General features: G+C 48.6%; 7 protein-coding genes across 7 annotated transcripts; 3 read left to right on the forward strand and 4 right to left on the reverse strand.

Annotated features, from left to right (window-relative positions):
* Positions 1 to 214: 214 nt before the first annotated feature.
* ANOM_002960 (putative thiamine pyrophosphate enzyme) lies at positions 215 to 2,240 on the reverse strand (the record flags this gene model as incomplete). The annotated part of the gene is made up of 5 exons (XM_015548217.1): positions 215 to 1,096; positions 1,147 to 1,842; positions 1,945 to 2,067; positions 2,122 to 2,164; positions 2,224 to 2,240. 5 exons carry the CDS (start codon positions 2,238 to 2,240, stop codon positions 215 to 217), a joined length of 1,761 nt encoding a protein of 586 aa, XP_015409971.1.
* A 1,396-nt stretch (positions 2,241 to 3,636) lies between these two features.
* ANOM_002961 (IQ calmodulin-binding motif protein) lies at positions 3,637 to 5,899 on the forward strand (the record flags this gene model as incomplete). The annotated part of the gene is made up of 5 exons (XM_015548218.1): positions 3,637 to 3,954; positions 4,011 to 4,830; positions 4,889 to 5,020; positions 5,073 to 5,465; positions 5,516 to 5,899. Coding segments are annotated over 5 exons (1,932 nt in total), but the record flags the coding sequence as incomplete, so codon positions are not given.
* Positions 5,900 to 7,007: 1,108 nt separating this feature from the next.
* ANOM_002962 (putative rhamnogalacturonase A precursor) lies at positions 7,008 to 8,459 on the forward strand (the record flags this gene model as incomplete). Its single annotated transcript, XM_015548219.1, has 3 exons — positions 7,008 to 7,961; positions 8,017 to 8,249; positions 8,309 to 8,459. The coding sequence occupies 3 exons, from the start codon at positions 7,008 to 7,010 to the stop codon at positions 8,457 to 8,459; spliced, it is 1,338 nt and encodes a 445-aa protein (XP_015409969.1).
* Positions 8,460 to 8,740: 281 nt separating this feature from the next.
* ANOM_002963 (putative 2-methylcitrate dehydratase (PrpD)) lies at positions 8,741 to 10,287 on the forward strand (the record flags this gene model as incomplete). The annotated part of the gene is made up of 2 exons (XM_015548220.1): positions 8,741 to 9,065; positions 9,161 to 10,287. 2 exons carry the CDS (start codon positions 8,741 to 8,743, stop codon positions 10,285 to 10,287), a joined length of 1,452 nt encoding a protein of 483 aa, XP_015409970.1.
* Positions 10,288 to 10,475: 188 nt separating this feature from the next.
* On the reverse strand, positions 10,476 to 11,954 carry ANOM_002964 (alpha-ketoacid dehydrogenase kinase family protein; the record flags this gene model as incomplete). Its single annotated transcript, XM_015548221.1, has 2 exons — positions 10,476 to 11,664; positions 11,737 to 11,954. The coding sequence occupies 2 exons, from the start codon at positions 11,952 to 11,954 to the stop codon at positions 10,476 to 10,478; spliced, it is 1,407 nt and encodes a 468-aa protein (XP_015409974.1).
* Positions 11,955 to 12,754: 800 nt separating this feature from the next.
* ANOM_002965 (uncharacterized protein) lies at positions 12,755 to 13,158 on the reverse strand (the record flags this gene model as incomplete). Its single annotated transcript, XM_015548222.1, has 4 exons — positions 12,755 to 12,842; positions 12,910 to 12,978; positions 13,043 to 13,083; positions 13,144 to 13,158. The coding sequence occupies 4 exons, from the start codon at positions 13,156 to 13,158 to the stop codon at positions 12,755 to 12,757; spliced, it is 213 nt and encodes a 70-aa protein (XP_015409975.1).
* Positions 13,159 to 13,985: 827 nt separating this feature from the next.
* Positions 13,986 to 14,531, reverse strand: ANOM_002966 (potassium transporter; the record flags this gene model as incomplete). The annotated part of the gene is made up of 1 exon (XM_015548223.1): positions 13,986 to 14,531. One exon carries the CDS (start codon positions 14,529 to 14,531, stop codon positions 13,986 to 13,988), a length of 546 nt encoding a protein of 181 aa, XP_015409973.1.
* Between the last annotated feature and the right edge of the window lie 288 nt (positions 14,532 to 14,819).

A 14,819-nucleotide genomic window follows, 5' to 3' on the forward strand; every position in this document is an offset into this window, starting at 1 on the left:
ATTGTTGTTCTAGGTCGTTCAATGGATCCCTAATTAGCACTATATGATGGCACTGTATACCTCTTACTACTATAAAGTAAAAGCAGAATTTCTCTATGTGAGTCTAGAATTAGATATTGAGTTTCTACTCTAATTCTGTAATTAACAAAAGATAGGAAGCAAAAGCGAGTAATGGTATATCCTGCTTTCCCCTGTTTCATCCCAAGGGGAAGTATCAGTTCTTGTTGACATGTTTGCCGACTGTACCGTCTAACTGAACCTCCAAGACAGCGGTAGTTCCATTCTGTACAGTTTTGATAGCCTCGGGCAGCAACTTGGCAAGCTCAGAAACAGTAGCTGCAGTGCCAGCCCAAATCTCGCCTCCCGCAGCAGCCTTCGCAATGCCTGGGTAATCAGGGGTAGGGGCAAATGAGATGTTGAGGTCCTCGTTAGTCGCGCGCGAGCCGTCACCCTCGGGATGAACGAGAAGCATACTCCGCCTGGGAGCGTTCCAGCCCTTGTTGTTCAGGACAATAGTAAGAATAGGTATGTTATAGCGTCTTGAGATCCAGTAGACGGAACCCGGCACGGAAAAGAGGTACGTGCCATCGCCCACAATCTGGCAGACAAATTTGCCCTTGTTCGTACCGCCGCTTTCATGATCAGTGGCCAACTTGATACCGAGAGCACCCCCACCGGACCAACCAAGTCCACCGCCACCACAGTTGATCCATGACTTGGGCAAGGTGGCAGCGATTTGGTCAGCTACAAATGGGGTGAGGGTTACAGCCTCGATAGCCCAGATAGTGTCTGCCGGGCAAGTCTCCCGAACCTGACTGATCATGTAAGACACGTTAAGATCCGTGTTACCACCTCCCGATGGTACAACAGCAAGGTCTGTGATCCCTTGTCGGATCTGCTTATATCCCTCCTCACGACGCTTACCAAGAAATGTTTGTTCTTCGGAGTTCAGCGCCTGTGTTAGTGAGTTGTTAGCGGCAACGTACTCATTGATCTGTCTAAATGCCGTTGCCGATTCTGCACGATACGTAGCCATGGAAGGGAGATAAAAGACCGGCATTTGCTGTTTGAGCGGATCAACATCTACATGGATGATCTTAGCGGAATCAGACGGTTTGCACTGGGTCGGAACCCATGGCACATCACAGTCGGCAACAAGGATAACATCTGCCGTTTGATGGCCTCGTGGATGCCATATCGCAGCCCCAACCACGCTGGGTGGTCACTAGGGAAGCACATGTCACATCCACCGGTGTCCAATACTCGGACTCCCTTGAAGGTGTCTGCGAGTTTAACTAGCTCCTCCACTCCCCTGGTCTCACGACCGGAATAACCCACAATCACTAGAGGCTCCTTGGCGGCAGCGAGTTCCGATGCGATCAGCTCAACCCCCTCAGCCGGCAATGCAGACGGTGCGACAGCACCCCAAACACTTTGGTTGACTTTATATGGCTCGATCTCCTCTTCCATTACCTCACGAGCACCAGCCAAGTATACTGGGCCCTTGGGATCACTCATCGCAAATTGAAGGGCGCGATTGACAATTTGCTTCACATTTTTCCCAGAACGGATCTCTCCAGAATAGCGACAGTATTGAGAAACAATCTGCTTCTGATCCGGAACATCTTGAATCCAGTGAATGTACTCGGTACGAGAGCCGCGCATCTCCCCTTCGATGGTGAAGGGAGAGAGGCCAGCAAAGATCAAGACTGGGGCGCGTCCACAGGAGGCATTATGTACGGCTGCTGCTAATCCTTGTGTGCCCACATCAACATGAACAATAACGCATTGCGGTTTGCCGGTCAATCGAGCGTAGCCATCGGCCATGGAAAGGGCTACCATCTATGGAGTGGGGTAAATGTGGGGTTAGCCAGAGATGAGGATTCCTGAAGCCCAAAGTAACTGAGGGGCAACTCGATGCTATTTGTAAGCTTCCTTACTCACCTCGTTAGGACACGTAATAACTTTGGGGAATTCATCGGGCTTCTCTTTCTGGCCCTTCACCATGGCCTCCAAGATGGAGGGATGATCGGACCCTAGATTGGCGAAGACATGGGTGACCCCAGCCTAAGAAATTTAGTTAGTATGAGATAGTGAGGTTTATGGGCGTCAAGTTCGTACCTCCCATAAAGCCTCGAAAAAGGCAAAAGACGCAGTATAGACCCTTGCGATTAGAGGTTAGTTGTCAATGCAATACTGTAGTCAAATAATCTCAAGGCGGACATTGACCGGAAATACATACATTATTGTATCGACACCACACAAGAGTAGACTCTGTGCAAGTAAGATACAAGGGAAAGAGAAGATGGAGGTGTACAATACTTCAGATGCTCGTTGAAGTTGAAGATGGGCTGCTTTTTATAGGAGAGGAAACGTACTTCCAGCAACAGTACCATTTCTCCACACTGGTTGATCGGTCGGATTCGGTCCAAAGGGATGCGCTAGTTATTTATAAATACCGTATGATACATTATATATTTCAAACATATTGTATACGCTCAGATATGGTTCCAAGCAAGGTACGCAGTGTTGCTCTACCTATGAAGTCCAGGCGAGTGTAACGGCGGTATACTATAGGGGTGTGATCCAGGGCTTCTGAACTGTAGATTCAGAATTATCTACAGTCTGATCTTTCGGTATAGTTTGAAACATATAGATATGGATTAGAGCACGTAGTATGGGGGCGAGTTAACTATAGTTCTAGGGCCCGCATCATGTAATATGAATAAAAATCTATTCTATATATAGAGTTTTATATAGTGCTTGAAAAGTTTTATAATATCAAAAGATTACTTTTAATTATATGATTCTACTGATCATACGATATAGATCATATAGTGGTAATCAGAATACAGCGTACTAGAGCTATTAGGTGACCACTGACCAATTTAGGGTGCCACCAGTGGAGCTTACAAATATTCCTGGCAAGAAATGGTTGGTACAATCCCCGCCTTCGGACTTCACACCGATGGTGAAGAATAACCGGGACAAGCTTCAAGCAAGCAAGGTAGCATTGCAGCATCGCAACATTTCCGATGCGGGGTTGGCTGTCGCATTGCGTTAACCTTTTTGGTCGTGACATCGGAGGTTCACGCAAAGTTTCCGAAGGACAGGCCAAACTGGTATAGGGCGGAATTTATAGAACTATATTATACACCTGAATTTATGATCCCCATGTGTACCTGCAGAATTGTTTTCTTGGCAAAGAATATAGGTCCTGTCAATATCAGGCTCCTAACAAGTAACGAAGGAATTCTAGACCTCACAAAGTCATCCCCTTGGATGTTAACGTTGCCCTAATGTCCAAATCAAGTTCTCGCGGTACCCCAGGCACCGATGACGTCGGTCCTCAGGCAACCTCATTCGCATGCTTTTCACTCGACAACACTGGCGTCATCTGTCACAAAGGCTCAGCAGGGTGCATTGGAAATATATTAATTTATATCCATTGAACATGCTTATCATCCAGCTGCCTGTCTCCACTCCCTCTTCATAGGAACCCGTACCACAAGCATCAAACCCTCCCCTCAGCCTTATGGGGCTAAGTCTACGTCATTGCTGAAGAGCATGGCTGGAGAGCGTATATCAGTTGGTCTTCTTGGCCAATCCATGGTTGGGTCGCTGGTCAAAGTGTCCAGTACTCTGTTTTCTATTTGCTTGACTTCGATAATAATCTGGTTCACCCGCCAACCTAAGAGTCTCAATCGTACCTGCGCCGACATGCTTCCAGAAAGAGTTTATCAGCTATGTCACAGCAGCAAAACTGTGAGCTCCGAACTTGCACGAGATCCAAATCAAGCCCCAACCAAGGTGTTTCACAAACTTTATAGCAACGATCATGCCAAAGAGGACGCGTCAGAGGTGGAGGACGGCGTAGATGGCCATGACTGTCTACAAAAGGCTCTTGAGTGTGGCAATTGGGGTCCAACGAAACCAAGCAATCTATTCTTAAAGGTCAGTTCGAGTGCTTTAGTTATGAATGAAGCATACAGTACCTGACTGTGATATAGATATATCACGACGCACTGTGCACCTTAGAAAAGAACCCAATGGCGGGAGTGGTCTCTCCGCCATTAATGGGTAGTCATGGGATCGTACCTTTAACCATTGTGGCCCCGTTGCCGGACTTGTGCCGACATATGGCTAATTGTATCGCACGGGCTGAGACCGAAGTCTTTCTCGGGACAAACTTCTGGATCTATTCCGACGCTTCGACCCTGGTGACCAACGCCTTCCGCGAGTTGTCAAAACGAGCCGGTGAACGCGGCACTAAGGTAGTGGTAAAGATGATCTATGACCGCGGTGATCCTCGACAAGCCTATGAGAATCGCTTAGAAGTACCAGAAAAGAAATACACAAGTGAGAAAGTTCAGCTCCCTCCAGCTGAGGAAATTCCCAACATCGATCTGCAGGTTGTCAATTACCACCGTCCTATATTCGGAACGTTCCATGCTAAGTTCATGGTTATTGATCGGAGGGTCGCCCTGCTGCAAAGCAGTAACGTACAGGATAATGACAACCTAGAGATGATGGTTAGGCTTGAAGGACCAATTGTGGACGCTTTCTATGACACCGCATTGATCTCATGGGGAAAGCACTTCAATACGCCCTTTCCAATGTTGTCGTCTCCCGCTGCGAGTGCTCCGATTCCAAGTCTTTCGCTCATGGACGTAAGCTGCCAAGAGGAAGCCCAGGGCTTGTCTTTGCCCGAGCACACCACAGTAGATCAACACTATGACCTTGACATTAGGAATGAAGCACGGCGCGTCAACGGTACCCTCAAGCCTAGGCCTGGCGAGTCTAGAACGGCTCCGGTCACTCGCCACCTGAGTATGTATCCTTTATGTTCTTCCCCATTCATGAAAATGTAGTTTAATGGTTCATACAGACACAACTACGCAACCGAATACAACCGGTGACGCTCCAGACGTTGATCAAAATACTCCAATGACACCGTATACCATCTCCCCACCTCATGAAGCATGTCCAATGGCCCTAGTAAACAGGGAGCCCTGGGGAGGTATGCACCACTCTAAAGATATCCGATGAGTTCCTATACTTACGATCTCTAGCCCCGAACCACACCAGCATATATACCCCTCAAAATGCCGCCTTTCTCTCGGCAATTCAAAATGCAGAACACTCCATTTTCATCCAGACCCCGAATATGAATGCAGAGCCTCTCCTCGAGCCATTACTGGGAGCTGTCCGTCGTGGGGTCGTTGTTACATGCTACCTATGTCTGGGCTACAACGACGCTGGACAACTACTTCCCTTCCAAAACGGGACGAATGAGATGATTTCTAATCGATTGTATAGCTCCCTTGAGAAACAGGACGAACGCTCACGACTACGTATATATAACTATGTGGGTAAGGACCAAACAAAGCCGATCCATAATAAGTTCAAGCGTCGCAGCTGTCACATCAAACTCATGATCATCGACGGCAAAGTAGCTATCCAAGGTAGGATTCTTGTCATTTTAGCTCTTCGATCTTCGGCTAACAGAAAGTAGGGAATGGGAACCTCGATACTCAATCGTTCTACCACAGCCAGGAAGTTAACGTCCTAATTGACTCCCCAATCATCTGCCGTTCATGGCTTGAGACGATCAACCAAAACCAGAACACAGCTCTTTACGGTGCAGTGAGTCCGGAAGATGGATGCTGGCATGACACCTCCACTGGTAAGATCCCAGACGGGTCAATTGGTGTCAATCCAGGACGTTTCAGCTGGGCCAAAGGGGTGGTTGGGGCTGTACAGAGGGTACGAGGAGCCGGCGGGTTTTGATACCTTGGATACCATTATTTCTTCGGATATAAGTTGAGCACCTGAGGTGATATGAATGATGAGTTCTGTATTAGATTAATTTGACATACCTCTACCGGGAGCCTTTACAATATATAATGTCGAAGAAAACATAGCTTTAATCTCACACACTCACACAAAGAAAGAAAACAAAAACCGTCCTCAAGACTTCAACGGCCATGCACAGCAATCAAGGCCCAATGACACATTTTGGTGGTATTGGATGCTTGATCAGGTCAAAGATGAGTTCTCTGAAGAGGCCTGTTTAGTTCTAGAGGACCACAAATACGATCCACTAACTTTTATTCAAGCACATCAAGAGGATCACTATCTTACATTTACTCCAAGCTAGTCATAAAAGTATCGACTAGGAGGCCCCAAAACGTGTTCCTTCCAACAATAGGTCCTAGCAGCCGTTCGTGGACCTATTGACACCTAAGTAGACTATTGATGCGGAAGACTTCCGGCAGCGTCCTCGTTTTGTCTAACTGATGGGAAAGTCTACAGCCCAAACACTACTTGTGTAAAACACGGAGCTTCATTTGCACCAATGAACTGCTCTCATATCCAGTACTACGGCGGGGTAGAGCGCTATTAAAAAGCTGCGTGGGTTACTCCGAAGTGTACACAGTAAAATGCTAAGCTTTCGGTGAAGAGTCTCTAATTATACTAATTGTCTCCACCGTACGGAGTACTGCTCCGTACGGTGCTAAGGCACGAAAAGGTAAGAAGAGGCTAAGTTGGAGCCCCTACTCTGTATTTTGCATTTAATTGATTTATCCCGAAACCCCACAAGCTTACTATGCCTCTAATCAGTAAAAGGCATTGATCTACTCAAAGTGTCGTCCATTCTGCAAGCGAAGAACTAACTCCGCTACCCCTGTTTCAGACTGATGGATAACTTGCGAACTGCGATCAAGCTCAGCCCACCACACTCGGCGAAATTACCGTCCGAAGGAATGGATTGCCGATATCTTTCCTGATTGGGATCTATCTAATATATTTGAACCTGTCTGTCAAACTCTTAGATTGTCCACTGATGTGTACAGTAGACCCAGCAGGACAACTACTCTCACAATAGTGCGCTTCGGGAGAACAGACATGGGGCCTTGGAATTTTGGAGATATAAATGAAGGATATCGTCCTGGTACCTCGTCTCGTCTATTGTCGGACAGTCGAATGCTTTCTCTATAGTGGAAATGAAACTATTCTACACTTTGGTCCTCTGGGCACCAACTTTTGTGGCAGCTCAGCTTTCTGGGTCTGTCGGGCCACTCGTGGACTTTCAGACCAAAGCAAAGAATAAAACCTGTGATATCACCGACTATGGCGCCGTTGCAGACGGCAAAACCGACGTCGGCCCAGCCATTCTAGAGGCCTGGGGTAACTGCTCCTCCGGCGGTCTCATTTACGTACCCCCGGGTAACTATTCGCTTGCGACGGATCTGGAACTCAAGCACGGTGAATCCACTGCCTTCCAGCTGGATGGTGTTTTAGCGCGCGGTCATGAAGGCGCTTACCAATTGATCCTGGTACGCGACTGCCATGACTGCGAGTTCTTCAGTGGTAATTCCCAAGGCGCGATCCAAGGATACGGGTACGAATACCTTCAAGATGGGAACTACGGTGAACGACTCTTCCGATTCCAGGATGTCAGTGACTTCTCGATCCATGGTTTTGCTGCGATTGATTCCCCTGCGTATTACTTCGTCTTCGATACCGTTTCTAATGGAGAGATCTACAATCTTCTTGTTCGAGGAATCGCTGACTTAGGTATGACGGACGCATTCGATATATGGGGCCAGAACGTATGGGTCCATGATATTGAGGTTACCAATGGCGATGAGTGTGTGACTGTTAAATCGCCGGCCTCAGACTTTCTCATCGAGAACATCTACTGCAATCTGAGTGGAGGAACCGCCATTGGCTCGCTGGGTACCGGCACCAACATCACCAATATTCACTACCGAAACCTTTACATGAACCAGGCGGATGCCTGTTATTTGAAGACCCACAACGGCGATGGAATAGTCAAGAACATCGTCTGGGAGAATGTCATTGTACATGGAGGCCCTTACCCACTCGCTGTGAATGAAGCCTGGGGGAAAGACCTGGGCTCTACAGGCGTCCACGTTCAGAATCTGACTTTCCGCGTAAGTGGATGTCTATCGTGAGCACCAAAACAGAGCCCTGACATCGTTCCCTTAGAACTGGTACGGCGAAAATGTCGCTAACAGCCGACCGGCGATCCGAATCGAGTGTGACGAGGACGTCCCATGCTACGACATCACCCTCGACAACGTCAATTTGTGGACAGAGGACGGAGACTACGTCAACTGGTCCTGTGCCAATGCGTACGGCACCGGTGCCTGTCTACAAGAAGCGAAAGACACCGATGATCTAACAACCTACACTACGGCCGTTACTGTGACTGCAACGCCGTACGTCCAATATCCCTCCCCTGAAGCCTTAGCAGCTCTGTTGACATGAATAACCCCAGGTCTTATTCCGCTACGCGTATGCCCGGTGATTTTACGTCGAATCCTCCGTCCACCACTTCCTTTACGATTCCACCCATGCCCACCAGTTTCTTCCCGGGGGCAACTCCTATTTCGAGTCTCTTGAGCTTGAGTGGTGCAGGCGGTCTCTGAGTGATACGGTAATGGTGCAGTCGATATGAGACAGATTTTCACTTTTTACTTGCTCGATTAGTTTTTTTATCCTCATGATCTTTTTATAATATCCTTCATCCAGTAGAACCCTTGTGTCCATTTATTTCTATCATCCATATACTTCCCAAAGTAACACAACCAACTCAACCCAAATCCTCCAACAAAAAATGCCCCGTCCCCTCATATCCCCATACCCTCCCCAAATATAACTCTCTTCCACACACACATCCCCAACATCACCGAAACCAAACCCCCCAAAGATGACACACCCATACGACCCCCCAATCCAATCCCTAACAACCTACCTCTACAACCACACCATCACCAGCCCAACAGCCTACACCTCAGCCCGCACAGCCCTTCTCGACGCACTAGGTTGCGCAATCGAGACAGCCTCGAAAAGCACCGAAGCGCAGAAACTCCTCGGTCCGCGCGTGCCAGGCACAATCGTTCCCGATGGGTTCAGGGTGCCGGGTACGAGGTACCAATTGGATCCGGTGAAGGGGGCGTTCGATTTGGGTGTTCTGATAAGGTATTTGGATCATAATGATGCGCTTGGGGGGAGGGAGTGGGCACATCCTTCTGGTATGTTTTCTACCATTTACTTTTCTTTTGTTGGAGGGGTTGTGGATGAGTTCCTGTTTGGTGGTGATGATGATGACGATGACGGATTCCGTCAGATAATTTAGCCTCCATCCTGTCTGTAGCAGACTGGCTCTGTCGAGCCAATAAGACAACCCACAAAGGCCCTCCATTGACAATACACACCCTCCTCACGGCCCTCATTAAAGCCTACGAAATCCAAGGCATCTACGCGCAGAGCAATGCCTTCAACGCCCACGGCACAGACCACGTCATCCTCGTCAAGCTCGCATCTGCGGCCGTCGTCTCCTGGCTCCTTGGCCTAACCGAGTCCCAAACCATGGCTACTATCTCGCACGTCTGGATGGACGGCCATCCGAGCCGGCTCTACCGCGGCGCGGAGAACACAGTCCCCCGGAAAGGATGGGCGGCGGGGGATGCGTGCATGCGGGCGGTGCATTTCGCGTTGCTGGTTCGGGCTGGGCAAGTTGGTGTTCCTTCTGTGTTGACTGCGGTGCCGTGGGGTTTTTATCAGCGCGAGTTTGGGGGCCGGGAGTTCGAGTTCATCAGGGAGTTTGGGGATTGGACGGTTAGGAATGTTTTGTATAAGGTTATGCCGGTTGAGGGGCATGGGATTACCGCTGTTGAGGCGGTTTTGGTTCAGCGGGGACGGCTTTTGGGGATGGGGTATGGTGTGGGTGATGTGGAAAGGATTGAGATAAGGACGACTAGGGCGGCGGATCTTATTATTAATAAACGAGGGCCGTTGGGGAACGCGGCCGAGAGGGACCATTGTATGCAGTTTGTTGTTGCTTTGGCGCTGCTGAAGGGGGGCGTGCCTGAGGTGGGAGATTATCTGGATGAGAGTTGCTGGGTGAGGAGTGAGAAGTTGGAGAGCTTGCGGGAGAGGGTGGTTGTTGTGCCGGATGATCGATTGACAGCTGATTATCTAGATCTGGAGAAGAAGAGTGTTGGGTCGGGTTTGAAGGTGTGTTTATTTGATGGCACCCTGCTGCCAGAGGTGCTGGTGGAGTATTCAATTGGCCATGTCAGGAATCCCGAAACTTCTGCTGCCGTGCGGGACAAATTCGTGAGAAACATGCGTTTGATGTTCTCGGATGCACATATCGCTAGAATTCTGGCTGCTGTTGAAGGCGATGGGACGGATATCTCGGAGTTTGTCGATCTGTTTTGGCTCCAAGGGTCGTCAGGCCCAAGGCTTTAAACATGATATACTAGTAGGTACCGACAGTGGCAGGGTGTAAATGTTATTTTATAACTATATAGAAGGTTCAATCTCAAGTAGGTAGTATCTGCAACGTGATCTACTGTGTATGCCAGTTACGGGTGCTTTATCTAGTCTTGTCAGCGGGCATTGGGAAGCCCAAAGACGCTACAGTATCCTATTGTCCATCAACCGACCTTACCAACTCCTTGCAGAGTCAGATACACGTCCGTCCCCCACCCCCAGAGGCTCTGTACGGCGATACTGCCACCAAAGTATTCAGCATATGCCCTACTCAGCGGCAATCCGTATCCGAGTCCTGCGATGCTACTCAAATGGCCACTGCTTGAGGACATGGCATTCAGGGCATCCATATTCCCATTCTCCGAGCTCTGCAAGTCAAGGTCAGAGAAAGTGGTGAAACTGTAAGACCAAATATTTGGCAGAATCTCGGGAGGGATTCCACCACCGCGATCGCGGATTCTGATTGTAATGCTTTGCGTGGAAGGAGACGACAATTTGATTGATTCGTTCGCATCTGCGGTTCCCACAACGGAGTCCATCTCGAACCCGACATCCGAGTTGGGATGAACGGGATAAGTTCCCACCGACACGGAGTACGGCCCACGCACATGGTTTCTTGGAACGTCAGGCGCAGCAGCGATGGTCACCTCAACAGGTTCGCGTTCGTTCCCAGCTTCAACCACGGCTCTGAATGCGTTCTTCAGCAGCTCTGTGAGAATGTATTCCACATGTACAGGAACATGCGCAAAGGTGGCATCAGGTTGCCCGCCGACCGTGAGTCGTGGGCGGACCCCATATTTCAGTTCGCAAATCTCTCCAACAAAGTCCTCACAGAACTTGACAATGCGCGCTGGTTGCAGGGCAGTGTCGATGACACCGATATAGTTCGATGGAGATGTGTCCTTCGGTGGGTTGCCATCATCACTAATCGGTTGTGAAGCAAAATGGAGCGCCAAGTGTTGCTCAGCTATCAGCCGAGTGCCGATACGTGCCCGCAGGTGGGTATCTAGGAATCGAGTCACCTCCGTCGGGTCGATATATCGGCGACACTCCAGAAATCCACGCGCAAGAATGGGAATTGTATCTGTATGAGTGTGGACTAGATCCGCCAAGACCTCTGCAAAGTGTTTTTCTTCCTCGAGTGTTGTGATTTGCCGTTGCTGGTAAGGGAGAAGTGTGGACAAGGAGTGAAGGTAGTTATTATATATCTTCGAGACATGCGGATTCGAAACAATGATAAAAGGGAGGTTCCGTAGAGCTTCGATTCGAGATGCAAGTCGAGCAGGAAGAAGTGAAAGAGTAAAATTGGCCGATGCGAGGAGAGCATCTTTCGCTAACGGCGGACGGCCGTGTCTAGAGAGACCGCGGTCAGTAAACCCTGCGAATATAAGTTAAGACATACTATATCCCCCACACCAAACGTACTTCAGTAGATCCGCGAGAGTCAATGGCCGACGACGGCTCGCCGCAAGACGTGTGACTTCATCATTTGCCCCGTAGGCGAACGGTTGCTGAGTTGATGTTGCAACCTGGGGAGGCGGTGACACAGAGAATTGACGTGCCTTCTGAACATTATGGATTAGACGAAACCGAAGTCGGACGCTGCAGCTCGCTGTCCGTGCGAGAGCATTGGTTAAGGCCATCTTTAGCAATAGCCATCCTGTGACTAGCTCAGCATTAATTCATGTCATGTATCAAGTGACTTTCGTCATCATACCACTCAAAAGGGTAATCCTCACGTGGAATGACGCTAATACAAATTAGGTGAAGTGAGTGAAGTGGGGGATGCTTAGTCAATTGTGCCAGAGGAACTAGTTAACTATGTACTGTGTAGGAAGGGAAAACAAATATGTCCTATACCTATCCCTTCATTGCTCGAAGGATCTTCAGAGGTATATACGGTAGACGAAAGGGGTTACAAAGAGTGGCGATCCAAAAAGTCGCAGAGAGAACAGGGTGCGGATGCGAACTACAGACCCTTACATCGAATCAGTGAGGCTGCATCAGAACGCGTATGAGCCAGTTCCTCACGCTTATCTATATATGTACATATACTTGGCTTGCTTTGGTTGGTTGCTTTCATGTATGATGAGGTCATTGTCTCTTGGGCATATCTTTGATGCCTGGTCGGTAGTAGATAGATGACACCGTGTTGGGAAAAAAGAACAGCCGTTACAAAGGTTGAACTGAAAGTTTGATGATTTTAAGTCATAATTGAACAAGAGAGTAGTTTCGGATGAGTCTAGCTTTCCGCACAGCAGTCCCAGTACTCATGAGGAACATTCTCTTGGAACGCTAGACTAGAATATTCGTAATTCGTACAGCCACCATTGAACCGCAACCTCCCCAAGTCAGTGTCGATATTTAGCTACTAGCTAATTCCGCTGCTTGTCGCTAGCAGTGATTGCATCGTACTCTGCCCCGGAGTCGATGCGTATTTCCATTACTGGATTTTCATTTCGCCATCTTGTTCGACGTGGATATGGTCACTAGACTCAAGAGTGCTGACATGGTCCGCAGGGTACTCGACACTAGGAACTGTCAGTTAGGCTGATCGCTGATGTTGTGGGGCGGAGTTATAGTGGATGGCTGCCTTACGTGAAACCCTTGATTAGAGTGTACTCGTGTTTGATGGTTCCTCCTTGTTCTCTGACCTTCTCCTTGGCTCTTGTAGCGAAGGTGCGATGTCAGTGGCTATTCATTTTTGAAACTCAACTATAGGGCAACTCACTTCTCCAATTCAGCAGGGGGAGAGTCCTTCTTGAGTGTGACCTAAAGAGATATACCAATGAGCATCGAGAAACGCAAGACGATAAGGTAGGTATAACGAACGTTGTAGAGAGGCATTTTTACGTGTGTATATTGGAAGGTAGTGTGACGATCTCAATGAACGAGAGTCTGAAGTGGACAGGTAAGGTAGTTTGTTTAGGGGTTTATCAGTTAGAAGGTAGTAGGAGAAACAAACCGTTGACAGGGTGGGACACCGGGAGACTTTATACCACCTTGCGGGGGTTTGAGTCAATATCACCACTGATAAGGGGAGAAATGTGACTTCCACCCGATAGCGCGGAAGGACAACCTGTTGCCTTAGTCCGCAGGCTTCCCAGTTCCTTGGAATCGCGCCATTTGGACCATTCCCCTCGTGACAAAGTTTCCTACTCCGTCATCTCCGTAGTATTTATTGTTTCAAGTCTCTATTTAACTTCACAGTGTCGTCAGAGCTCTACATCAATAGATTTATCTATAGTATTCCATATCTCTTGTGGCTTTGGATCGCCTGTGGCAGTGTCTTTGTACAACTCCTCAGTGACATGCATGACGGAGGGGTGGGGTATCATGGCGGACTATGACGGTGACGATGAGTGGCCTTAGGCGGGGCAGGTCACGTGGTGGATCTTCCGTCCACTTCCTAGGCACGCTTCACCGCCTCAGGTACCGCCCTGTTCAACCCTGAGTATTCTGGCCTCAACAAATAGGATTCCTTGACCCTACGTCATCAGCGCTCACTGTAAGGCAACAAGGCTGTGCACTGCTGCAAGCCTTATGCGACTATTTGAGATTGTTGCAGAGTTTACTATACCATTTTGAATTGAAGATGCATATGTTGCATTCCTGGTATCACCCTCTGTTGCCAACAAATCGCCTACTAGTAGCTCCACTAATCTCGACACCAACTATATATCTTTGAGAAAGCCAACTTCAATAACCTTTTCCGTTTCTAATCCAAGAGATGCAATTTTCGCCCTTGTATTTTCACGGATCCACAAAAAGATCCACAAGACTATTTTCCGAAAGTAATTCTTACTCTTCTTGATCTTCATTTGCTCCTTACCGGTGATATAAATGACCCCATGGCTGTACGCGTCTTCTAGTCTTGCCAATGAAGCATCATATCGCCCTCCGTCTGCCGTGGAAGACTCCCCCGTTGCAGATGTTGTAGACCGTTGTACAGAGCTAGCATGACTCTTGTTGGTGATTGTGTCAGGTGTGCATGTGGGTAGATCGGCTTGATCACAAGTTCTCGCAATCAAGTACCTGCGAACCTGCTGAGTAATGGTGTTTGCCAAATTAGGCGTGATGATCTCGTCGTTGTAGCCATAGCGAACAACAAGACGGTAGCAATTAGGGATCGCAAGGCTGGAAACAGTATAGCGATCTTCCGCTGGCACCGACGGTGTTTCGATTGGGCGTAGATGAAAGAAGATTATCACAGCAGGCATGGTAGTAAGCTTGAGAATAAACTGACTGAACACGATTGGGGTGGTCTCCCCTGCTTTGTCAAAAAAGATCCCGAGGCCTTTTGTTATACTCAAGGCGTTACCTCCATATCTATCCGTAAGGCGTATTTGTCCATCTGGATCTTTGGAGACGAAGTGTGAGGTGGGAAACCGATCTTCAGCCTCGGCCAGCCATTGCTGCTCTTTCCCAAATCTCCATATGAGAAATAGGATGGCTAACACTGTAGCAAGTGCGAGGGTGAACCAGGCGCCTGTGGGAACTTTCATGAG

This window comes from Aspergillus nomiae (assembly GCF_001204775.2).
Source record: "Aspergillus nomiae NRRL 13137 chromosome Unknown contig00039, whole genome shotgun sequence".
Classification (NCBI taxonomy): Eukaryota; Fungi; Ascomycota; class Eurotiomycetes; order Eurotiales; family Aspergillaceae; genus Aspergillus; species Aspergillus nomiae.